Source organism: Pelobates fuscus, chromosome 9 (genome assembly GCF_036172605.1).
Source record: "Pelobates fuscus isolate aPelFus1 chromosome 9, aPelFus1.pri, whole genome shotgun sequence".
Classification (NCBI taxonomy): domain Eukaryota; kingdom Metazoa; phylum Chordata; class Amphibia; order Anura; family Pelobatidae; genus Pelobates; species Pelobates fuscus.
Genome location: NC_086325.1, coordinates 132,307,690 through 132,332,602, shown reverse-complemented (window position 1 = coordinate 132,332,602; position 24,913 = coordinate 132,307,690). Strand labels below are relative to the sequence as shown.

The 24,913-nt window shown below is 43.5% G+C and overlaps 1 protein-coding gene across 1 annotated transcript in view; it reads right to left on the bottom strand.

The window, feature by feature from the left end:
* GPR107 (G protein-coupled receptor 107) overlaps positions 1–24,913 on the bottom strand; it is a 79,538-nt gene that overhangs the window by 14,041 nt on the left and 40,584 nt on the right. The window contains exons 13-15 of the mRNA XM_063432429.1: positions 23,967–24,097; positions 23,657–23,700; positions 4,135–4,184 (exon numbers count right to left, since the gene is read on the bottom strand). Of these exons, the coding sequence (XP_063288499.1) occupies positions 4,135–4,184; positions 23,657–23,700; positions 23,967–24,097 (225 nt within the window). The remainder of the gene's footprint in view (positions 1–4,134; positions 4,185–23,656; positions 23,701–23,966; positions 24,098–24,913) is intronic.

The window sequence follows — 24,913 nt, the reverse complement described above, 5'->3', positions numbered from 1 at the left end:
GAGAGGGGGGGGAAAGAGAGAGGGGGGAAAGAGAGAGGGGGAAAGAGAGAGGGGGGGAAAGAGAGAGAGGGGGGGAAAGAGAGAGAGGGGGGGAAAGAGAGAGAGGGGGGGAAAGAGAGAGGGGGAAAGAGAGAGAGGGGGGAAAGAGAGAGAGAGGGGGGAAAGAGAGAGAGGGGGGGAAAGAGAGAGAGAGGGGGGGAAAGAGAGAGAGGGGGGGAAGAGAGAGAGAGGGGGGAAGAGAGAGAGAGGGGGGGAAAGAGAGAGAGAGGGGGGGAAAGAGAGAGAGAGGGGGGGAAAGAGAGAGAGAGGGGGGGAAAGAGAGAGAGAGGGGGGGAAAGAGAGAGAGAGGGGGGGAAAGAGAGAGAGAGGGGGGGAAAGAGAGAGAGAGGGGGGGAAAGAGAGAGAGAGGGGGGGAAAGAGAGAGAGAGGGGGGGAAAGAGAGAGAGAGGGGGGGAAGAGAGAGAGGGGGGGAAAGAGAGAGAGGGGGGGAAAGAGAGAGAGGGGGGGAAAGAGAGAGAGGGGGGGAAAGAGAGAGAGGGGGAAAGAGAGAGGGGGGGGGAAAGAGAGAGAGGGGGGAAGAGAGAGAGGGGGGAAGAGAGAGAGGGGGGAAGAGAGAGAGGGGGGGAAGAGAGAGAGGGGGGAAAGAGAGAGAGGGGGGGAAGAGAGAGAGAGGGGGGAAAGAGAGAGAGAGGGGGAAAGAGAGAGAGAGGGGGGAAAGAGAGAGAGGGGGGAAAGAGAGAGAGGGGGGGAAAGAGAGAGAGGGGGGGGAAAGAGAGAGAGGGGGGAAAGAGAGAGAGAGGGGGGAAAGAGAGAGAGAGGGGGGAAAGAGAGAGAGAGGGGGGAAAGAGAGAGAGGGGGGAAAGAGAGAGAGGGGGGGGAAAGAGAGAGAGAGGGGGGAAAGAGAGAGAGAGGGGGGGGAAAGAGAGAGAGAGGGGGGGAAAGAGAGAGAGAGGGGGGGAAAGAGAGAGAGGGGGGAAAGAGAGAGAGAGGGGGGAAAGAGAGAGAGGGGGGGAAAGAGAGAGAGGGGGGAAAGAGAGAGGGGGGAAAGAGAGGGGGGAAGAGAGAGAGAGGGGGGAAGAGAGAGAGGGGGGAGAGAGAGAGAGGGGGGAGAGAGAGAGAGGGGGGAGAGAGAGAGAGGGGGAGAGAGAGAGAGGGGGGAGAGAGAGAGAAGGGGGGGAGAGAGAGAAGGGGGGGAGAGAGAGAAGGGGGAGAGAGAGAGGGGGGAGAGGGAGAGGGGGGAAAGAGAGAGGGGGAGAGGGGGGAGAGAGAGAGAGGGGGGAGAGAGAGAGAGGGGGAGAGAGAGAGAGGGAGAGAGAGAGGGGGGGAGAGAGAGAGGGGGGGAGAGAGAGAGGGGGGGAGAGAGAGAGAGGGGGAGAGAGAGATGGGGGGAGAGAGAGGGGGGGAGAGAGAGGGGGGGGAGAGAGAGAGGGGGGAGAAGAGAGAGGGGGGAGGAGAGAGAGAGAGAGAGGGGGGAGAGAGAGAGAGGGGGGAGAGAGAGAGAGGGGGGAAAGAGAGAGAGGGGGGGAAAGAGAGAGAGGGGGGAAAGAGAGAGAGGGGGGGAAAGAGAGAGGGGGGGGGAAAGAGAGAGGGGGGGGAAAGAGAGAGAGGGGGGAAAGAGACAGAGGGGGGAAAGAGAGAGAGGGGGGAAAGAGAGAGAGGGGGGAAAGAGAGAGGGGGGGAAAGAGAGAGAGGGGGGAAAGAGACAGAGGGGGGGAGAGAGAGGAGGGGGGGAAGAGAGAGAGGGGGGAAAGAGAGAGAGGGGGGAAAGAGAGAGAGAGGGGGGAAAGAGAGAGAGAGGGGGGAAAGAGAGAGAGAGGGGGGAAAGAGAGAGAGGGGGGGGAAAGAGAGAGAGGGGGGGGAAAGAGAGAGAGGGGGGGAAAGAGAGAGAGGGGGGGGAAAGAGAGAGAGGGGGGAAAGAGAGAGAGAGGGGGGAAAGAGGAGAGAGGGGGGGAAAGAGAGAGAGGGGGAAAAGAGAGAGAGGGGGGAAAGAGAGAGAGAGGGGGAAAGAGAGAGAGAGGGGGGAAAGAGAGAGAGAGAGGGGAAAGAGAGAGAGAGGGGGAAAGAGAGAGAGGGGGAAAGAGAGAGAGAGGGGGAAAGAGAGAGAGAGGGGGAAAGAGAGAGAGAGGGGGGAAAGAGAGAGAGGGGGGAAAGAGAGAGAGAGGGGGAAAGAGAGAGAGAGGGGGGAAAGAGAGAGAGAGGGGGGAAAGAGAGAGAGAGGGGGGTGGAAAGAGAGAGAGAGGGGGGAAAGAGAGAGAGAGGGGGGGGAAAGAGAGAGAGAGGGGGGAAAGAGAGAGAGAGGGGGAAAGAGAGAGAGGGGGGGAAAGAGAGGGGGGGAAAGAGAGGGGGGAAGAGAGAGAGAGGGGGGGAAAGAGAGAGAGGGGGGAGAGAGAGAGAAGGGGAGAGAGAGAGAGGGGGGAGAGAGAGAGGGGGGAAAGAGAGAGGGGAGAGAGAGAGAGAGGGGGGAGAGAGAGAGAGAGGGGGGAGAGAGAGAGAGGGAGAGAGAGAGAGAGAGGGAGAGAGAGGGGGGGGAGAGAGAGAGAGGGGGGGAGAGAGAGAGGGGGGGAGAGAGAGAGGGGGGGAGAGAGAGAGGGGGGAAAGAGAGAGAAGGGGGGAAAGAGAGAGGGGGGAAAGAGAGAGAGGGGGGGAAAGAGAGAGAGGGGGGAAAGAGAGAGAGGGGGAAAGAGAGAGGGGGGAAAGAGAGAGGGGGAAAGAGAGAGGGGGAGAGAGAGAGGGGGAGAGAGAGGGGGGAGAGAGAGAGGGGGGAGAGAGAGAGAGGGGGAGAGAGAGAGGGGGAGAGAGAGAGGGGAGAAAGAGAGAGAGGGGGAGAGAGAGAGGGGGGAGAGAGAGAGAGGGGGGAGAGAGAGAGAGGGGGGAGAGAGAGAGAGAGGGGGGAGAGAGAGAGAGAGGGGGGAGAGAGAGAGAGAGGGGGAGAGAGAGAGAGAGGGGAGAGAGAGAGGGAGGGAGAGAGAGAGAGAGAGAGAGAGAGAGAGAGAGAGAGAGAGAGAGAGAGAGAGAGAGAGAGAGAGAGAGAGAGAGAGAGAGAGAGAGAGAAGGAGAGGAATTGTTTGGCCTGTCTGCTGTGTGTTGGGTGGCATCTGATTGCCCTGGCAGCCCTGCATGTTCCTGCCTGACAGAGCCTGGCCATTTTAGTGAAGCACATGTCATCTAGTAGATCTGGGATTAATCTCGCTGAGAGGAATTTATGGCACCACTTAATAGATTGCTGTGTGAGCTGCAGGTTATTATGTCTGCATTTCAAGCACCCAGGGCCATCTCTGTGATAGATCACTCTAATGCAATTACTGCAGAAACCAACTAGCCATCCTCTCATTTATCAGCGGGCGATAACCATTGCACCAGACCGGGAGCAGCAGCATCAGGGCTGCACCGTTTTAAGGCCTGGGAGAAATCTGCAGTGCATTGGAGAAACAGTCATTTAACTTTCTCTGCCCCTCTCAGTAATCAAGGGCCAGCAGGATGAAACCCTAAAAGTACCAACACCCCCTTTTATCCCTTGTGATATTCTAAAATGCCCATCACAAGCAGGATTGCCACTATTGTCTTTGGGCAGAGATTGCTGATGGTCAGAACAAAAAAAGGGGCTGATGTAGTAAAATTTATTCAAGGGGAAATAAAAACAAAAACTAGTGAATAGATAATTGGTTTCTCTCATGCAGTACATGAATACTACATACTTTCCATGTACTACCCAGCAAGGTAAAGAGGTTGTGGGAAAACATGATAAAATAGGAACCCTAATCCAGATATATTACTGTCCAGAACCTTGAACAAGACCACAGTCCATGTGAATAAGAACTGGCTTTGGGGAAAAGGGTTAGAGGGTGAAGCAATCCCCATGGTAACATAAAGAATTATGTTTGCCCAACTTAATGGTGCTCATGGTTTGACTAAAGAAGAATGGGAAGCTGAGTTGGCCAACCAGGAATTGCACCTGTGACAGTGAGGTTTGACCTAGCCTGTTTAATGTGGCTCTGAGAGACGCTCCCACAGCCACGACACAGTTTACAATTTTTAAAAGTTGCTTGTCATTGAACTCCTCTACAGTTACTAAATGGTTGAATTAACAGAGACACAAGGTTCCAGGAAGAAGCAAGACCTCATTGTCTGACTCACCATGACATAGTAATGTCTGAAGAGCTTCAGTTTGGCCAAGTTCATCGCAGCTGTAAAGACAAAATGATTCAACATGAGAGAGTGTAACGGGTCGGACAGAGGAGCTGATCAAATCACTGCTTGGATTCTGTATGATACCCAAGTGTATATAGACATTAGAGAGACTTATTAAAGCAATTGGTTAAAGTTTAACTCCTTGCATATATTTTGCCAAATCGTATTTAGATTACATTTAAACAGCTGCATTTTTCAATAAACATCTCAATGCTGTGTACAAAACAAACAAATGATAAAAATTTACAAGCATTAAGATTTTGCAGTTGTAAAAATTGTCACTCCGTCCTTGAATTCTCTCCTTGTAGCTCATTAGACACTGTTTTAGGGGTACTATTTCTATGAAAATGCTTATTGAGAATGGGTGATCTTGCAAGATTTCTAATGTTTTTTTTTTTAATATACTAAATATATAGAAATCAATGTTATCTATGCACAAATTAACACGAGCCGGGCATTCTTTATGCTGTGAAGGGGCAGTAGACATCAGTCAAAGCCTGCTAGCTTAAAATGTGAGAATGCAGGTGTAGGAGTCAGTGTTTTGCTAAACGCCTACATGAAAGAGGAAATTATGTTTTAATTCTGTTACCAACCGTATACAATATAAATCTGAAAATAGCTCAAATGATACTAGCTTCTCCAAGTGTAATATCCCAGCTTTCCATATATAAGATGTTCATTAACGGAAACGTTTACTACAAAGGAACTCCTAAACGCATGATGTGTTTTGTCAGGTAGAACAACATTCTGACATAATACAAGCACACCGCACATCAATAAGACTTTCTTCAGGGTACCTAGACTCACCATACAGCTGTAAATAATTGGATTGCACTTTTCATGTACGGCAGACTTGGTCTTAGAGTTTGCATTGGAATTTTCAAAAATTTATAGATTCCTAATCTGCATTTCACTTGTCTAGGCTGGCAAAGCATCATGGGGGTTGGAGCTTTGACGGTTGCCCACCCATCCAGTAATTTTTTTTATTTAGTATTTTTTCTTTTTTTTAACAAAAACCTTATCCATGCTAATTATTTCTTCACTGACATCAATCACCCCAATGTATGATGAAATGCAGCATAGCAGATCCAAAAGGGAATTTACATGCACAGAAACAGATCACAGAACTAAAGGTTAGAGAGCGAAACATAAGGTTTTATCTTCATTCAGTAATCAGATAAAATGTATGTAGCTCAAGGAATAAAATCCTAGCGCAGTGAACACCAGGAACATCATTTTGACTGTGGCCAGCATTGAGGATTAATACACATGGCACAGTTATAGGTGTACAAGAAGGGAAATGCCCAAGGAGGAAAGGCTGGGCCAGATATGCAGATGAAGGGTGATTAGCTTATACGCTTGCATCCAGGGCCAGGATCCATTCTACCATTAGAAATGGCAAAATGTATTTCAATATTAAACAACATATTTAGACTTGTCTCAGCAAAAAGCAGCCCCACTCTGGTTGTCAGATGCCCCATGGTCGCTGGGACCCATATTACTTTTGTATATTAGCAGACAGCACATGAGAAGTGCTCCCAACTAATGCTGTAGAATTCTTTAAAGGGACACTATAGGCACCCAGACCACTTTATTTCATTGAAGTGATCTGGGTGCACTGTCCCTGTCCTCCTTAATCCTGCAATGTAAATCATTGCAATTTTTGAGTACTAAGACTGCCTATAGTGGATGTCTACCAGACAGCCACTAGAGGAACTTCCAGGAGTTTGACTCTGTGAAACGACGCTGGACATTCTCATGCTCTAGATGAGGGCATCCAGTGTCAAAACCCCTCCCCCAAAAAACCCAAAGGACAGCAATGATGTAATGGCGGAGCACATGTAATTGGTCCCCCTTATTGGCTGACATTTGAAGAGGTGGTGCGTGACCCAGGGCTGAATTTTAAGAATTTAAATTTGCTTTCAAAGTTTAGGCCAAAAAAGGAAATCTGAAATCATAGCCGACTTGGAGATTTTCTAAAACTTGGCTATTTTGACATATACATTGCATTTCCAAGAATTCACACTTTAATGTATAACAGTAAAAGTGAGCATGTTAAATTTAAATTTTTTTTTTTTTTTTTTTTTTTTTTTAATTCTTTATTTTGGGTGTGCAGTGATTAGTACAGTTTACATTTTGGTTTCTTAACACAAGGTATATTGACAATGTTGGGGTGGACATAGTCCAGGTATGCTGCACATTTTTTTTTTTTTTTTTAAATCGTGGAGAACAACACGGTATTTCACAAGGCGGAAATATATAAACAATAAGACAGGATAAAACATAACAGTATCATTATATTAAGAACCAGGACATTTCTATATTGTGCTTTCGCACAAATCGAGTGTGGCGTGTGATAGTGAGTGGTAGCAAGTGTGATTACAGTAGTGGCGACTGGTAGTGGTAGTGGTTGTAGTCTTCATGGTTACAGTTTTGTTAGTACAGGCGTTCACGTGGTGTCATGTCGGGGTGTCCACTATTCAGGTAGACTAGATAAGTTTATGTTTGTCGTGGTCAAGTGTGTGTGCCTCCGGGTACGTGGCTTTTTATGGTGCTGTGTGACCCTATTCTCTTTAATGATCGTCTGTGGCAATATCGCTTAGCATGCTTCGTGCGGGGAGAGTCCTTTGTCAGGGCGTCTCAGTCAGGCTGCGGGCTAACTTGTGTTCAGGTTTCATCGGGTTATACGCCCGTGTGTCTAAGGTGTCCCGGAGGGAGGCTTTGTACCCCTAACCTAGGGGGTGGCGGGGGGGGGGGGGGGTGGAGAGGGAGCTCCTATAGTTCCTGCCTCTCCAACTGTTGCGTGAGGCTCTCAGCGTGTGCGGTCTACTGTGAGTTAGTGTGTCTATGCGTGCTGTCACGTATAGGTAGCATTTAGACATGTGTCAAGCTGGGTGTCAGCGTTCAAGGAGTCAACATTAGTAATGTTAAAAAGAAACATAACAAAAGGAAAAATTACGAAGAAGGGCGGCAGTCAGTCTATAAGAAAGTTTTAAAATAAAGTTTTAAGTCCGCCGTGATTCTAGGGACTGTGTATGACGTGTGGGAATTGTTTCAGTCCTTGTTTTTCAAGTGTCCTGATTTGTCGGTCCCTTGTTTCTCGGGATGAATGGCACCGTGTTGTTTGGGTCCCATCTCTGAGCAGCGGTCTCTGTTGCGTCATTTTTGTCTTGTAATCCCAATTTAGCGAGCACTGCAGGTATTTCTGTGGTCGCGGAGACCCTGTGTGTGGTCCCGTTTTGGGTAATTAGCAGGGATCGAGGCGTCCCCCAACGGTATGGCAACTTCGCGGAGCGTAGTAAGCTCGTAAAGTGGGATAGTGTCCGGCGCCATTGAAGTGTGGCTCTGGTCAGATCTTGAAAGAAAAGCAGCTGTGTATTCTCAAAGGCCAAGGGGGTTTTGTCCCGTATTGCCGCCATAATGGTGGCTTTGTCCTGTGTGGTGGCACAGCGCAGAATAACATCCCTGGGGGTCGTGCTAGGCATTGTGGCAGAGGGTGGGAGTCTGTACAGCCCGTCGAGGAGCATCTTCCGTGCTGTCGGTGGCGGCAAGATAGTGGCCAGGAGCCGTCTCACATAGTGAGGTAGTTCTTCAGGTGTTATATCAGAGGGTACTCCGCGGATTTTGACATGGTTGCGGCGAGCTCGGTCTTCGTGTGTTGCTAGTTGTAGGGAGAGACCCTGTTGGTTGGACTGCAATTGTTTTATTTCTTCCTTTACTGCTGTCATTTCTGTGTGGAAGGACATAATGCTCTCCTCAGTCACCCTTACTCTCTCAGTTACTTTCTGTACTTCCCCTTTAAGCAGGCCCACGTCCGCGGCCAGTGTCTCCTTAATGTCTTGGACCCAGTTATGGAGGTCTTGTTTAGTGGCCAGTGTATTGTCAAGTGGTGCCTGTGTTGGTGTCAGGGTGTACTCACATTCGTTCTCTGCTTGAGCAGGTGTGTGGGCTGTTGTCGGAGTTTGTGGGGCCTCCGCGGCCATCTTTGATTGTGCTTGCCTCTGCAGCAGAGCCCCTATGTCGGTCTGCTCCGCCTGGTGGCCGGTTAGTACCTTCTGTGTTCTTCTCCCCATGTTCGTTGGGGTATTGTTGTAGGTTGACAGAGGGTCGTTAAGGGGTGGGGGCTCACCTCGGCTGTATACTCCGTCGAGGAAATACTCAAGCCCGCCGGCTGTCGGCGAGGTGTAGGCCTTGAGCCTCCGCTTTACCTTTCCCGATCGCTGGGGTTGGAAAAAAGGCATCAATGTGTGCGGTTTGTCGCCCTTATGCCGGTTTCAGTATGGGTCAGGCACTTGGTCGGTTCCCTTTGCGGATGTCTGCGGATTCGTTTCAGGCTTGTTAGGAGCAGGCAGGAATGGCGTCCGCTCCGGTGCAGGTTCAGGCCACGCCCCCAGCATGTTAAATTCAATCCCTTTAATCCCAGTGATAAATCTTACAAGATAATGTCATGAATTACCTCCTGCATGTGATTGTGATAAGTATCAATAAAACAAGCAGCAAGAAGCCTGACAATAGCAGTTAGCGTGAGGAAGGAAGGAAAGGGCGCACGCTTAAACGCTTTAAATAGCGTTAATCACTAAATTCAGATTAAGGATTTAACAAGCACCTGTCACTTCGTCCAAGTCAGACGTCTGCAGTTGATTTAATTTTATACAGCCATAAGCAGAAACTCTTCACTTTAACACAGGGGTGAGGAACAGGAACAACTGATTGTCTAGGACTACATCTCCAATGATTCTCTGTTATCCTTAAGACTAGAAAATCATCTTCGTCAAGGGCTGAATATAAAGCTTGTCTGGGTCATTGATTAGAACACAGAGAAAATCAATGTTACAGATACCTTCAAAGCATCCTGCCAGCAGGGACATTTAGACATTTAATAAAAGCAGTATTAGCAGTACCTTATCTTTCGTAATTAGGTGCACACACAAAAAAAAAAATTCTCCTCTTTTCTTTCTGTTTTCCTTCTTTTCTCCTTATCTCTCTACTTCCTCTTTTAATCCCCACTTCCCAACAGCTTGGCCCCCGCCACACCCCGGGAATGGGTGGAGGGCAACAATGGAGTTGTCCTGATGGCTTGATATGCATACCTTCCCCGACTTTATAGATACTTGTTCCTGTTTGTTACTATGGTCTTGACCTGGCTGCACGAGTTCTAGGGGTATCCATGTAAATGGATCAGCATGGTGATATGAACTCCATGCACTTCGGTCTCACCCAGTTTGACTCCCCCACATGTGCAACTGTTGGAGTAGAGTGGCACTTGTCCCAGGGTGACTCAAGGCAATTGCCAGGTTATGGCATTAACTATGTTTGGAATAGTTTAACCAGAAACCTGTCCTTCAGGGAACCATCAGTTCCGGCTCTGCCACCTCCTCCAGCACTAGTAAGGAGGATTTTGACTTGGGCGTTTGTGAAAGGCGGCCCGTTAAGAACAATGTTTAGACACATACTTATGTTTCTAAAGCATTCCTCTCAATTGGCATTCAGTGACAGGCTGAGAACATCTGCCCATTCGTTCAGCATATCACTTGTTCCCAACACAAACAATGTTAGTCACTAAAGCAAGAATGTCTGGATAGGTCAAATTGAATCTCAGATTTAAGGCCAAAATAGACCAGCTGGAAAAATAGCTAAGTTTCCAGTTCAACTATTTTGGTCTCAAATTTGAAATTCACTCTAGTAAATAACCCTGAAAATCTTTCTATACCTACTATTTATTTAATATTTCACTGTAAAATGACTACTTACTGTATCTCATCAATTAAAAACATAGCCTGTAAAATGACAAGTACGCCCATTACAGAGATACCTCTATACAGCAAGAGCACTAAATTTATAAACACGGCTCCACGTCAAACAGACCATATCCAGTGCTTTTACCTGGGAGACTGCTGATATACGTTGTAACAGACTGTCTGGTCACCTAGGACTGGTACATGTCTCCCAACCGCCTCCTTCTCCTTAAAGAACAATATCACTACTATTTACTCCCTCCAGCCCTGTTTCAATGTGTAATCCCAAGCCAAAGTGCCCGGTCGCTAGTTAAATGATCAGCTTAGGTACACACACCAAGGTACCGGGTATGTTGCAATTCTTTTGTTCTCCCTGTTGAGAGCCCATGTATAAAAAGGTGACAATAAAATCAGCTATTCTTCACCCTTCATGAAGTCTCAGCTGGTGTTTGGGTGAGACAGTGATATACAAAGGCAAAAGGCTTTAAACACATAATGGAAAGGGGACTTGGCGGTGACAGCCCAGGTCATGGGTATACTGCCACATACGTTATGATAGGGAGTACATATCAACCCAAGATACCTATCTTCAAAAACATACAATGTGGAATAAATGTAACCCTCCAAAAGCTTAGAACAGGTTTCTAAAGAGTTCTGAACGACCATGTAAAGTGCCGTCTCCTTATGTAGGATTATCGAAAGTGGCAGAATTGAAGTTCCGTGTTTGATTCCCTGCATAGCTTGCTTGTTGAAAGTGAATGGATAAGTTCACAGTCGAGTATTTGTCAAAACATTCATCAAAGTGCGAGAAGAGATTTATGAAGTCAATTACACAAACATTATATTGAAAGAATGGCTAAAGAACAAAAGGATGAATATCGCTAACTTAATCCTACGTGAAGTCTGACGAACTTCCATGCTTTAATGGATGGGTATAGAATGGGGTTATCCCCAAGCAGATCCAGGGGCCTAAGCAGCTGGTGTATGTAACAGACAGTGTAAAGCAATTTATGGAGACAGCGGTTACTCCATATATGCACTTGTGTAGAGGCCTATATGGCTATCCATAGAATTGCGTGCCAACTAAGACTGACCATGTTATAGTCCTTAAAAATAAAACACAAAAAAAAAAAAAAAAACAGGATAATCGAGGGCCAGATCGGCTCAATTTTGGTGTACCTGGAACCAGCCAATTAGGTATTCTTTAAAAAAAAAAAAAAAAAAAAAATTTCTTAACCCCTTAAGGACCAAACTTCTGGAATAAAAGGGAATCATGACGTGTCACACACGTCATGTGTCCTTAAGGGGTTAAAGGACCACTATAGTGCCAGGAAAACAAACTAGAAGGGGTTAAACCTTTTCACAGTGTGAAGCACCACTAGAGACTGGATTAAACATAGTTCTCTGAAACTGCTATGTTTACAGCTGCAGGGTTAACCCTAGATGGACCCGGCACCCCAGACCACTTAATTGAGCTGAAGTGGTCTGGGTGCCTATAGTGGTCTTTTATGTTGTATGGATTTGATTTAAATCACTATTCAGTAAGACTAGGTTTAAATAAGGACTTTTAAAAGTGACAACTCCTTCTTGCTGGTTGTTGTAATCTTTAATATTTGACACCAGATGAAAATGTCATTTATATTTAACTTTTCAGATTATTTTAACATTTATATCAGAATGGTGTTAGATAACGATGAAATTATTGCAAGGTGAACTATTTTCAGTTTAAAGTGGCTCTGTCACCTAAAACTTTCCTTTCTCCTATTGTTTCCCTTTCTTTTCTAGAACCAGTTTTTCTTTCCTTCATTTGTGATCTATTCTCTTTAAAACGAGACAAAGTAAGAACTGCATTTTTCCTACGCTTGCCAATCTTGAGAAAGGATGGTTCTTAAGGCAAGCTCGCTTAGCTTTGTTAATTGAGAAAGGAAGTGGGGCTTGCATTAAACTCCACACTTTGTCAAGTGTAGGAAAAATACATAAGACAAATTAGTCCCTACTTTGTCTTGTTTCAAAGAGAAATAGATCAGAAATGAAGAAAAGAATTTCTGAAAGTGGAATAGAAGAGGAAACAATAGGAGAAAGGCAAGTTTGAGGGACAAAGCTACTTTAACTTGTTCTCCAAAAATGAATGATTAAGTTAAATAGTTTTATATAACGAAAACAATAACATTATATAGCATATACGTATTCCTGTATTTGTTAATAAACATCAGTGTTTATTAACTGAAATGATAATAAAAAAAAAAAATAATAAAAGCACACAAAAAAAAACCCTTAAACGGCAATAGTTTACCCTCTTACCAGGGTCCCCGTCTGGCGCCTAGCCTTCTCAGATGCTGTGTGATGTGCAAAAGCCAGGCGCCGATCCTGCGGGTCATTCACTGGCTAACAGCGTCAGATGATAGCTTTCAGCCAATGGATGGCCCCCCACATGCAAAGAATTGACATTAGCCAGCCTGACGTGTAAATGACACTGCCGGGAGTGGAGTTAAAAAAAATCACAAAAATGCACATACAGATTCCAAGCACCATAACAACTTTAGATCACTGAAGTGGTCATGGTGCTTGGAGTAACCCTTTAAAGTAAGGTTTTTAACGACTTGCACAATAACAATGGGATTAAGGTCTTTTTCTGAACGTTCTATGTTTATTTTATAAAATTTTTGCTGTGAAAATGTGCATGTCCTCTCTGCATGCACAAGTTCAATTTCGATTAATGGGCTTAATTTTCCAAAAAATACAAATTTTGCATGACTATTTAGCCTCATGCTACTTTAATAAGCCCTATTTCACACGGAATAACCTTTGGACTATAATGTACCAGAAATAGAAATGTTATCTTTTGCAAGAATTTCCCTCCAGAAGCATTTTATTAAGAGAGATCAGACAAATTATAAAATAATAATAATTTGATTTTACAACCATCAATTTTATCCACCCTTCCTTAAAGACTTAATTTGTGCTGCACTAGCAGGCATTAAAATAATGTATACCACTAATTGTATTATGTTGGGAGTTAAATCTTTCTTGACAAAAAAATGAGACGCTAAAGTAGTGATCGTATAGGAAGAGAACAAGGATTAATGTAAAGAAAGGTTATGCAGGAGAAAAATCTAAGAAAGAAGTGGTGGACTCAAACACAGCAGAAAAGGTATTGAGAATTAATAAAACGTAGAGGCACAAAGAATGAATAAAAGCACTGATCACTGTGCGTAATTCACTAAGCTCCAAATTGGTGGGAGCGTAATTGAATTAATTCACATCCTCCAAACTGAGCAAATCTGACTTGGAAAAAATCCAAATTTGCCCCAAGAAGGAGCTTTTCTGATTTCATTTAGAAATGGCCACACAAATGGATTCGGAATAGAGGTTACATTACTTAGTGATAAATTCATGAAAGGTCTGCAGAGAATATAAATTAAAAAAAAAAAAAAAAAAAAAAAAAAAAAACACCTTTTCAACGTTTATATTGAAGTTTTCCTATAGTGCCAGGAAAACAAACCAGTTTTCCTGGCACTATAGACTCTTTGAGTGCCCCCCTCCCTCGGGGCCCTCCTCTCTCGGCACTGAAGGGGTTAAAACCCCTTCAGCCACTTACCTTAATCCAGCGCCGGGCTCCCTCTGAGCTGGTGACCCCTCCTCCCCTGCCGACGTCAGTTGCCGAGTGGAGCCAAATGCGCATGTGCGGACAGAGGCGCGCACGCATTCAAACCCGACCATTGGAAAGCACTACTCAATGCTTTCCTATGGGGATCTTATTCGACGCTGGATGTCAAATAAGTGCGATTTACTCAGTGTAAAGTGCCGAAGCGCCTCTAGTGGCTCTCAGAGAGACAGTCACTAGAGGCTGGATTAACCCTGCAGTGTAAAGCAGTGTAAAGCAGAAAGCAGTTTCTCCAAAAGTGGTCTGGGTGCCTATTGTGGTCCTTTAAATATTAAGTAAAATACTGTACAACAAAATCCAGTCCAGTCCAGGCACACAATGCAAAGGAGCAGAAATAGAAACATTGTTTCCTTTCTCCTATTGTCTGTATGCTTTTTCTATGTTGACCACCAGGTGCAGAGGACAGCGTTAATAACAATGACTGACAGGGAGCCAAGATGATCGCGCCCAGTTACAGGATATAGTTATAAACACACGTGTGTTAACTAGAGGGGAATAAGTAAACATAATACAAAAAAGTAACAAGAAAAGGGTTGAATGACACCTCCCAGAACAAAGCCACAGTCTCCAGCAAACAAAAGACAATCCTGATGTATTGGGAAGGATGTTTGTAAGTGACACCTAAGTGATGAACGGTTCTTGGAATGGACTTTATATGGAAAGACCAAATCAGATACTCGTTTCACATAGTAATTTGTAAAGCAGTGACAAATACTTTATTTTTGTAGTTACTACTTTAAATGTATTGGAACCCTAGGATTATCTGACTTTCTTATTAGATATCAGGAAGTTTGTTGTGTGTCAATACAGGGCAGCCTTATCAGGAAAAAGCAATGTCGCATCACTATCTCAAGCTGGGACAATTAACGTTTGAATCAAGATCAGTCCTTCGGCACATTAATCCAGAAAGAGGCACGGATGAAGAATTTATATAAAAGCTGGAGGCTTAATTAAATGAATCATAGAATGTTCCTTCTACTGCAATTTCCAGGCTGTCGAAAACCAGAATGAGTGGGATGCAAGTATGGGATTATGAGACAAACTCCTGCTGAATTTGTAAAAATCACAACTTCTGAATTATTTTACGCATGTTAGAGCATAACTATATTGGTGGTCCTGGCAAAAAACTATTGTAAGGCTGTATCGGAGGTGGACTAGACTAAATGTTTTAAATTCAAATAATTAAGGAAGGGCCTGATCAATTTCAGTGGTTAGTGGTTTCTTGAGGAGTAGGTCCAGAAGGTATTATCTTAAATATCAGCAAAAGCGTACAAAATTGAAAATTTTAAGATAACCAAAAAATTGAAAGCTTGTGTAACTCAAAACCAAAGAAACAAATAAAGCAAAAATATGCAAACAAAAACAAAAAACAAGAAAAAACACAAAACCCAAATGTAGGTAGCAATGCATAGTTTGGGACAGCTCAGTTTCCATTTCAGAAGTTTGGAAGTAGTCATATTTATTCAAGTACTCCTATTTAATGTGACGGCTAACCAGGAGTCCAAAAAGATGATTTAGCTCTTATTAAATCAAAGACTCATGTGACTATTAGCTGGGATACCCAGATTTGTATGAGCAACAAAGACTTGACTATCCTTTGGCTGATGCTCAATAGCAATTTAAAAAAACATTTTAAAAACAAAACGCAAAATGTACCTGCTCGCTAAAACGTAGTCAATTTTTTACTGGATAAACAGATTTGAATAGGGTTGGATAATCTTTCCAGTTTTAGGCTTGGTCTGATACAGTTGACTATATTTGTCATGCCTCTGCAGCACGTTCTGGCGACTGATCTGGGCTAATGTAAGCCTGCGAATTTTATGTTTACGTGTGTATACATGTGGTGTTCTTGAGAAGAGATCGTCACTACTGCTAAAAATCCAGCAGCATTTCCCCGGCCCTTATATAGACAGACCGTTAGGGAGGTATGTGTGGAAGCAGCTCAGCTACCTAAACGGAGATTATTAATTACAAACTGAGCCCAAACAGAACACAGCTGTGATGTAGAGAGGTGTGCGCAACATGTTAGAAGGAGGTGGGGGGGCTAGGAAATAGTTAGTGCAGGGTAGAAGTGAAGGAGTCTGGGAAATCTAATCATTTATTTACCCCCCCATCCTTCACTCTAAAAAGCAACACAAGTCGTGCACGAAACTACTAATTCCATTTCCGAAAAAGAAGAGGAAAAATATAAAAACACAGCAAAACAGTTAAAGGTTAAGTAACAGATGTTAAACATATTTAGGCATACAATCACGTCTGCTTAAAAAATTAAGAAGAAAAAATGTTGTCATATTTACATGTACAATCTGCAAAATATATTAATTTCTAGATAAAAGTAACATTGCTGTAATGTGGAGTGAACCTCCCCAACTAGAGCAGGCATGCTTCCATAGACTGCATGGGGAGGAGGGACTTGAAGTTTGTTCCTCACAGACACACTGAACATTTGTGTAAAGACTTTCATTTCTGTTTAAGTGTAGTTCTAGTCCAAGTAGAGAATTATATCACATATGTGCAAGCATATATCTTATTTGAGTTCTGTTAAAATGAAGCAAACATTATAAATACATATTTAAAATAAAAAAATACATTAAAAAATGATGTGAAAGAGGTCCAAAGACTGAGCAACAGTGCAATTTGCCAGCCTTTATTTTTAATAGGATGCCAACCTATACTGTAGGTCAGCTACCTAAATAGAGATTATAATTACAAACTGAGCCCAAATAGAACATGAGCCTAGAGAGAGCAAGCGAAACAAAGCTTATAGGTTTATCATTAAAAAAAAAAAAATTAGCCAATGGGGGAAAATTAATCCAGCACAGAAAGCACTTGCAAAAATGGTACACGATCTGATAGACATGTGCAATAATAAAAAGAAAACAATTGTTGTACAAATGGTTTTTTTTTTGTTTTTTGTTTTTATTTATTTTGATATTGCCGATTATAAAGTAGCTTGCAGTCGCATCTTGCCACTAAAGCTGGTACCAGCTGGGTTTGACAGCAGTAACAGCCCTGTCCCTATAACCCTGCGTGGTTTATGATGGCGTCTGTTTGAGGAGAAGTCTGCAAGATAATTACTTCTGATATCGTGGCCCTGGCAATGCTGCAATGCCACATTCGCTCAGAAAATACAGCAGGGCCTTCGTGATCGGAATATGTCAGAACTCATCTTTACGGATAGATAAATTATCACCATGGCTGCAGTATACCATAATAAGATACTTAACTCCCAGTTACCCTGAAGACCCAACATGGGCTACAAACACCAACACTAGCTTTAAAACCATAAATTTATAAAGAAAAGAAAAAATACCTATTTGGTGGAAGATCTGATCATCTTTAAGCAAAATGACTGGAAACTACTTTAAAAACACATGTAACAACATGGTATTATTAATTTAAAGTCATCGATCAATGGCCAAGTCGTAATAGGAAGATAGATACACAAGTGCTCTCTTGGAAAAAGCAATCATCATCTAAAAGCCATTATCCACACTTTGGGCCACATGTACAAAGAGCAATTCTAGGGAAAACATCTAAATGTGGCAAGATCAGCTGGAACATTCAATTGGCTTAATGGGAACCACTCAAATTATTCCAATTGGCCCCAGAATAAATCTTTATAAATACAGACAGCTGCGTACATACATTGACAGGGAAAACCGGGGGGTTTCTTATTGTACAGCACAAATGACTAATTGTGACACTCCAGATTACGAAAAGTACATTTGCCATACCCAATGTAAACCCCAAAATAGAGTCAAAAGGTCAGAGTATGAATTATCTAGAGAGACAAGTGTGTACACAAATATATTTCCAGCTCGTCCTTACACAATTAAAGGTTATTTCATTAATAAACCGCTCATCGCACCCTATATTAACAGGGTCACACACATCAATAACAGACAGCTGGGTTTAATAGGATGTGGCAGAGGAGGTACAAAACAAGGAAACAAAAAAGATAATGGCCAGCATGTACACTGGGGGTGAATGATTGGTGTAATAGGTCAGATTTGATGTAGCAAATAACAGAGGTAGAACAAAGGTTTGACATAAACAGCCCTGCTGGGGAACAATCGATTTACAATGCAGTTAAAGGGTCATACTATGGCCATGTTTGTAATCGATTTACGGATAGGAGGGAGATGCGAGACCTTTACACTAGCACGGTAAACTACTATATTATTAGAATTTATAAATGCATGCTTAAAAATTATATTGGACAGCATACAAAGCTATGAAGGATCTGTGTGGCAACTGTAGAAACTCATCAACCACCTTTATAAACATTTTTCTGTAGGTACAAGAGGTTTAAAATTTCCAGATTACCAGAACATGTAAAGATAGAATTACTGAACACTGAGCATAATGTATATCAAGCAATTCCAAGGTACATTGTTGGGTTTCCATGGTAACAGCTCCACTTATAAATCTCTGGCCTGTATGTGGTCCTCAATTGTCACAATGTTCGATTATTAGATGATGGAGAACAGGGATGCAGGAGAAAGGAGTAGAACACCCACCACAACCAGAACCGAGGGTTGTATTAAAAAAAGGGCAGGGTGGTCTCACGTTCCAAGGTTATTCACCAAAGTGTGAATTTTTGGGAATCCAAACCAAATTTCAAGTATAGGCCAAAACAGCAAAGTTGAAGACTTGGCTATGCGTGCATAAAATTTTAACTTCACTTTAAATTCTAGATAATTCACACTAGGGATTGACCGGGACTGAACAAGAATATTTACTGTTACTCTTACTTATCTGTCCCTTAGTGTAACTCTCCCCTCCCTTCCCGGTCCATTCGTGTACCTCTCCCCTTATTTCCCTGTCCCTTAGTGTACCTCTCCCCACCGTATCTTGTACCTTAGTGTACCTCTCCCCTCCCATCCCTGTCCCCTAGTGTCCCACTCCCCTCCCATCCCTGTCCCTTAGTGTTTCTTTCACCTCACCTCCCAGTCCCTTAGTGAACCCCTCCCCTCCCTTTCCTGTCCCTTAGTGTTTCTTTCCCTTCACCTTCCTATCCCTTAGTGTACCTCTCCCTTCCCCTCCCTGTCCCTTGGTGGTCCCCTCCCCTCCCTTAGTGTTTCTCTCCCTCCCTTTCCTTTAGTGTCCACCCCCCCTTAGTGGTCCTCTCTCCTCCCTGGTGTGCCTCATTAATTGTCTTGTAGCTTGGCCGAGTGGAGTGGATCGCGGTACAGGAGCTTCTGATTCCTGTACCCGGTCGGACTGACAGGAAGTGCTCTACCAGTCCGCCCGGGTTCATGAAACTGAAGCTCCTGTACCGTGGTCAGTTCTGCTCCACGCGACCATGCTACACTGAGTGACTGGCATGAGTGAGCGCTGTGCGATTCCTTCTTGCTGATCACTTGATTTTTGCACCCCTAGAGCTGGTGCGCCCTAAGACGGCGGCCTGATGGACGCAGCAGCCCTGCATGTGCTGGGCCACCACCGCCTCTCACATTATCAGCAATATCAGTATCGATAGTGGCCGATACAGATATATGCCAAAATCAGGAGTAGCAGCCGATAATGGCTGAACCTATAATCGGCCTATCCCTAATTCACACTTTTACAAATGACCATGTAAGAAAAAGCTAATCTTAGGGACATGGTGAACAGACCCCCCTCCTGTTATCACATGAACTGCACAGCCTGAATAAGATTGTTACACTACACTATAGTGCTATAGCAGAGCTGGGGAATTTGTCCAAATTGTCACTTTCTGGCTACATTTGCAAAGTGGCTTTCAATACGCCACAATTTGGTGTTTAGTGTATACACTAATATTTCCCAGCATGCATGTGGGTACCACATTCATATTAGTGGTGACAAGGAGGTAGCTCAGGGACACCGAATCCTGCTCCTGTTTGTTCAGCAGAGCTTTTGGTAATCACAGAAAGTCAAGTCTGCCGAGGCCTTCAATGTATTTCACAAAACCTCTAACACAAGGAGACCCACTACTCATACAGAATTCTACAAACTCAATTAATTACGTTATTTCCACCCAAAACTAAACACTACACAGGCAAGAGGTGCCTCTGTGTTTGACTTTCCCAGACATGGATTCTGCAATGCTGACGTTGTGTATAGCATCCAGAGAGAATCCAGTTCATGACTCTGTAAGCATTCTGCAAAGTTTAGTTGGGGGATCATAGGAAATATAAGCAGTTCCATTTATTTAATACTGTGCCTTTACACTTTCAGTAACTGGTTTCCTTAGATATAAAGCACATCTGGGGTCACTTAAACACTGCCCTCTGGTGGGAAGGATTGAAAACTACTTCTAGCCATATAAAATGCTCCGTACATCTCATTTTTAGAAGACTACTACAGATAGCATGTTCTCTCCTGAAGTCTTCTACCAGCCACAATATCTATTTACAGAGCAAAGAGGTGATGCATGATGAGCCCCACAGAAATATGAAGCTAAATGCTACAAAGTATTTGTTAACAGAGTTAATGCTAAATCATAGAACACCAACTCTTGGGGCTCGGAGGTCGATTGGCCATTGTGGGAAATGCAGAGTTTGCTTACTATGGACCTATAGCAAGTTTCAAATACTGATTTAACATGAGATAGATTTGCGCATTCAAGGAACAATCTTCTACAATTCAACCGTATTGAAAGAGGTCTCTGGCTGTTAAACTGTTAACACCAAAGTCTTATGTCTGATGCCCATGAACAGTCCGCTGCAACCCCAGTTCTCAAACAGTGAGTAACAACGTATGTGTTTTTCTTACTATGTTTTTTTGAATGGGGATCTACTGATAGGCTGATAGTGTCAGTTGGTGATCTCAGCCTATTAGCAGTTCCCAGTATCAAGCCTCAGAACGCAACAAAGAAGTTCGAGGGCAGAGCTGAAGAGTGTTGTATGAAATTCCGTTTCCTAGTGGAACTGTTTTCCCTTGGCAATCAGCAATCGTTGGAACTCTGCCCCTCCTGCCTCCTCGGGCTCAATGTTGCTGAAGAAGCCGCTTGGTGAGGTCCTAAAAGGTAACTAAAGTTACCGGCACATTAAGCTTTACAGTTAGGGGTTTCACTGCAGCACTGGGAGTTAGGGTTAGAATACGAGTTAAGTGAGGTGACCCTAAATGTCCTATCTGTACGACTAAAATTAACCCTAGACCGTATTGTAAATGTAACATTCGTGTCAATCTCTAAATAAATTTTATTTTTTTTTATTTTTAAATCTAACCCTAATTTGAACACGCACCTTAACGAAATATTAAATTCTCAGTCATTGGTAAAGTCCCTAACTGGAAAGCTCAGTGTAACTTTATTTACCTTGCAGGATCTCACCGAACAGCAACAGTGACCCAGAAGAGGGAGGCAGGTCTGTCGATCGAAACACAGTTCCACGGGCAAACGAAATTTCATACAACACCGACACCGGACGGCAGAATTTGTCTTTAAACTAGGCTTTTCTGTAGGTAATGGTTTACCCCTGAATGTAAGCCGACACCAGGGACCTCTTGGCACAATGAAACCGCAATTACAGTGAAGTTGTTATGGTACGTGGAGTGTCCCTTTATAAAGTTACCTAGCCATGTATCTACCAAGTTTGTCTAGTTATAGACTGTTGCCTTTATAAACCAATAGCAAGATTCCACCTTGAATACGTGGGACAATCTTGAGCACTAGTTGGAAAAAAAAGGATACTGCAGAACTAGAAAATGCATGGGTACGCTACAAAATTAGTAAGCATCCAAGCCTATTTTTTTTATTTTAAACAAAATATTTAAGTATATAATTGATATTAAGTAATCTCTAACATTATTACCTTGAGTCAACCTAGCCTCTCGAGAATGTCTCATGACTATTGCTAATTTCTCTGCCCAGTGCCCAGTACTTTCATTAGAACTACAACTATTTCTGTAACGTAGAGAACAAACGGATTTCCCCTCCCTGATGTACCAAAATTTCACTACTCATGGCATAACAATGTATCACAACAGCTCTATAATTAAACACACAAAACAAACTATAGCATAAAAAAACACAAAAATATTATTAAAAAAAACAAAACAAGCCCAAAAATGGACAACATCTTGCCCACCACCTCTGTGATGCTATGGATATGGCATGCCCATAAACAGGTTTACATCCTGGAGTCCGCTCTCGCTGGCCATCCCAATTAGATGCTTTAAACACTTCATCCCCACTTTTGACAGCAGAGCGTGGGAAAGCAGGGGACTGACACTCATTCACCAGGCGTAGGGAGGAAACAAACTTGAACCTTATGCCAGCCTCAGATCCACTCATGACTTGCCCCAAACATGATATTTGCTATATCTACAGCTACAATCACTATTAACCCCTTAAGGACACATCACATGTATGACATGTTATGATTCCCTTTTATTCCAGAAGTTTGGTCCTTAAGGGGTTAAAGAAAATAAAACAGACACGATCTCCTGCCATGTCAAGGAAGACAGATGTCTCTATCATAGAGAAAATGTGCATAGGCACTATACCAAAAAGGAAAGTTATTTCAGTCTGCTATGACACGATAATATGGGACGCAAATCACTCCGTACCCAAATACGCAAGGGAGTGGGACCTGGGTAACGAGATCCCCGCCAACTGGTTGAGAGCCTTTAATATGCATCAGCTATATACTAGGTGCGTTTTCCATGTCGAACTCATAAGAAAGATACCCAGTACCAGCACGCTGGCCCCACATGTTTCCAATGGCATCTGACAGATGTTGGAGATGCGCCACAGAGAAAGGTTCCATGCTGCACATCTGGTGGGAGTGCGCAATGATTAAACCCTTTTGGGAAACAATGGCAACCCTGATCTCCGAAGGAATTAAAAAACAAGCTAGGCCCTCTGTTGAACACCTTCTCCTGTTCATACTTCAAAATGATCTCACGGGGCAACAAGGGCTCTTGACCTGCCACATATTGATAGCAGCCAACTTATTGATAGTGAGGGGATGGAAGTCCCCCACAGCTCCCAGCAGGAGAGAAGTGGTGTGGCAAGTATCTCTCAATGGGAGTTATGAAAAGATGGCTTACATGAGCTCTAACAGGTCACACATAACAATTGAAGCGTGGGAAAGATGGGAGGAATGGGTGAGGGGATAGGAAGACTTAACACGGACCCGCCGACGGCTGACCTCTAATAAGCGGTGACCAGGGGGAGGTCACAGTTCTCTTGCCTCCTCCTTCTCCGGGGTACTGGCTACACACCTGCACAGAACACAACACCACTGAGCACCGCCTCCTCCTCCATATCCTACACCAGTAAACCACTTACTCCTATAACGCTTTTTCTTCTTCCTTTCTTACTTTCTCTAACTCTCCATACTTTTATCTAGCCCAGCCTGGAACTGGAAAATATTAAGAAAACTCCGGTAACATTAAACAAAAAAAAAAAAAAAATCGTTTATACACGGGTTTCCATACTAGCACAGAGATCCAGTGTTATGTTGAAGGTGACTTCATCGGTTTAAGGGGAAGGACGGTTCAAGGGCCTGGCAATATGTGGCCCAATATGGCACGCTTTATCTAGGTATGCCAGGTATATGTATACTGCATAAACGGCTATGCCAGTCCGCTGGCGCATGTTGTATGCTTCTATAACACATCACTGAAACAGGCCACTTGTACACACTGAATTGCCCTGTGTTTGTCAATGTACTTTATATTTCATCTCACGATCCTATGTATACATGCTTTACCGAATAAAAGAAATAAAGAGAAAAAAAAAGTTATCATCAACTGATGCAGAATATTTAACGTACAAAAAATTAAATAAAATAAAAAGAAGGTACACCAGTATATAGTCTCAGCCTGTCATTGGAAACCTGTCTGGGGTGCACATGTGGCACTGAACGGCTTGCTATTTATAGGAAAAGTAAAGAGGAATACCCTAGACAACCTTACTTACTTTTGAGAATAGGACCAAGCACTCCCCAAGGGAGGATGAGAGGGAATCTCCCAGGGCTTGAATAAATGGAAAGGTTCGAGCTACAGTTAGATCTGTGTAAGGAGAATTCTAAGGCAGGACATTACATTGGAGTAACACATTCGCCACCAATTAACAGAGAGAACAAGAACTTACCTTTCCCATCTGTAGCAGATGCCTCTTGTAGATGTCTAATGGACCTAGTAAAACAGAAAGAACAATGGTTCTTAGCACAGGGGAAACTCAGCAGCTTGGAAGCTGTTCGTTATTGCTGATCTAGCAAACTGTAGGATAAGCTGTATGTCTGACTGCACAGATCACTTTCCATGCTGCCCTGGCAGATCACAATTGCTTAAAAATGTATTTATGAGCAGTCCAATAATACACGCTAGACCCAGCAGCAGTAAATCCTCCGCTGCAAGCTACACATAGATGTAACCTCCTTAAAGGATTCACAAATTCTTACCATATGACTGGAAACAGGATCGCCCCGCAGCACAGCAAGTCTACAAGGAAAAGAACCTCCTTCCACAGACCATACTCAGTCGTGCCTTCTTCTGTGGACTCAATGATGATGTAAGCCACATTGGCGAGTACCTACCAAATTAAGAAACACAGTGAGGAACAAGGAAGGAGTATTTATGAGGGTCAGAGACAGAATATCGAATTTAGACTTTGGGAGAGAGTTATGGGAATACACAATACTCAAAACAAAATAACAATTAATTAAATGAGAGTTGCACTGATTGTTCAATGATTATAAAAAGCAATTATCTGCCCTGGTGGGGACAGGGGTCAAGATATTTAAGCGATCGTTGCTCTTTTTAAGAGAACTATCAAAAATCTCAGCCACTTTCACTCATGGGTTTATTTACTACTCTGTGAATCATTTTAGAATTGAAAGAAATAACACAGATTTCAAACTAGCGTAGCATAGCTGGAAACTTAGCAAGGTTGGAGATTTTTTAAAGTTCTGCAAATCTGTCAAAAAACAAAAAGGTTTTGCTTTTGCAAGCTAAGCTGGTAAATGGTTTTCTTTTGTAAGAGTGACCTGCTATGTGTGAGTCACTCAATATTGAGTCACTTGTACTAGAAATCAGGCGAGAAAGTGCATCATTGTGGCTGTCATGTCTATAGCTTATGTCAGTGAGAAGGAAAAATGTCATCGCTGAAAACTAGACTAGAAAGGGAAAGGACTCATCATCAATAACGGGTTCAATAAGGGAAATTGGGTCATTACCAATAACTAGGGATTAAAGAGAAAACGAATGGATCATCACTAACTTTGGAAAAAAGGATACGGATGCTCAATAATATTGAGGAACAACTGATGGAAACTAAAGGTCACAGACCATTACAAGTAACTGCAAAAAACACAGCGTAGGGAAAAACAGGGACTGCAAGTCAGGAATC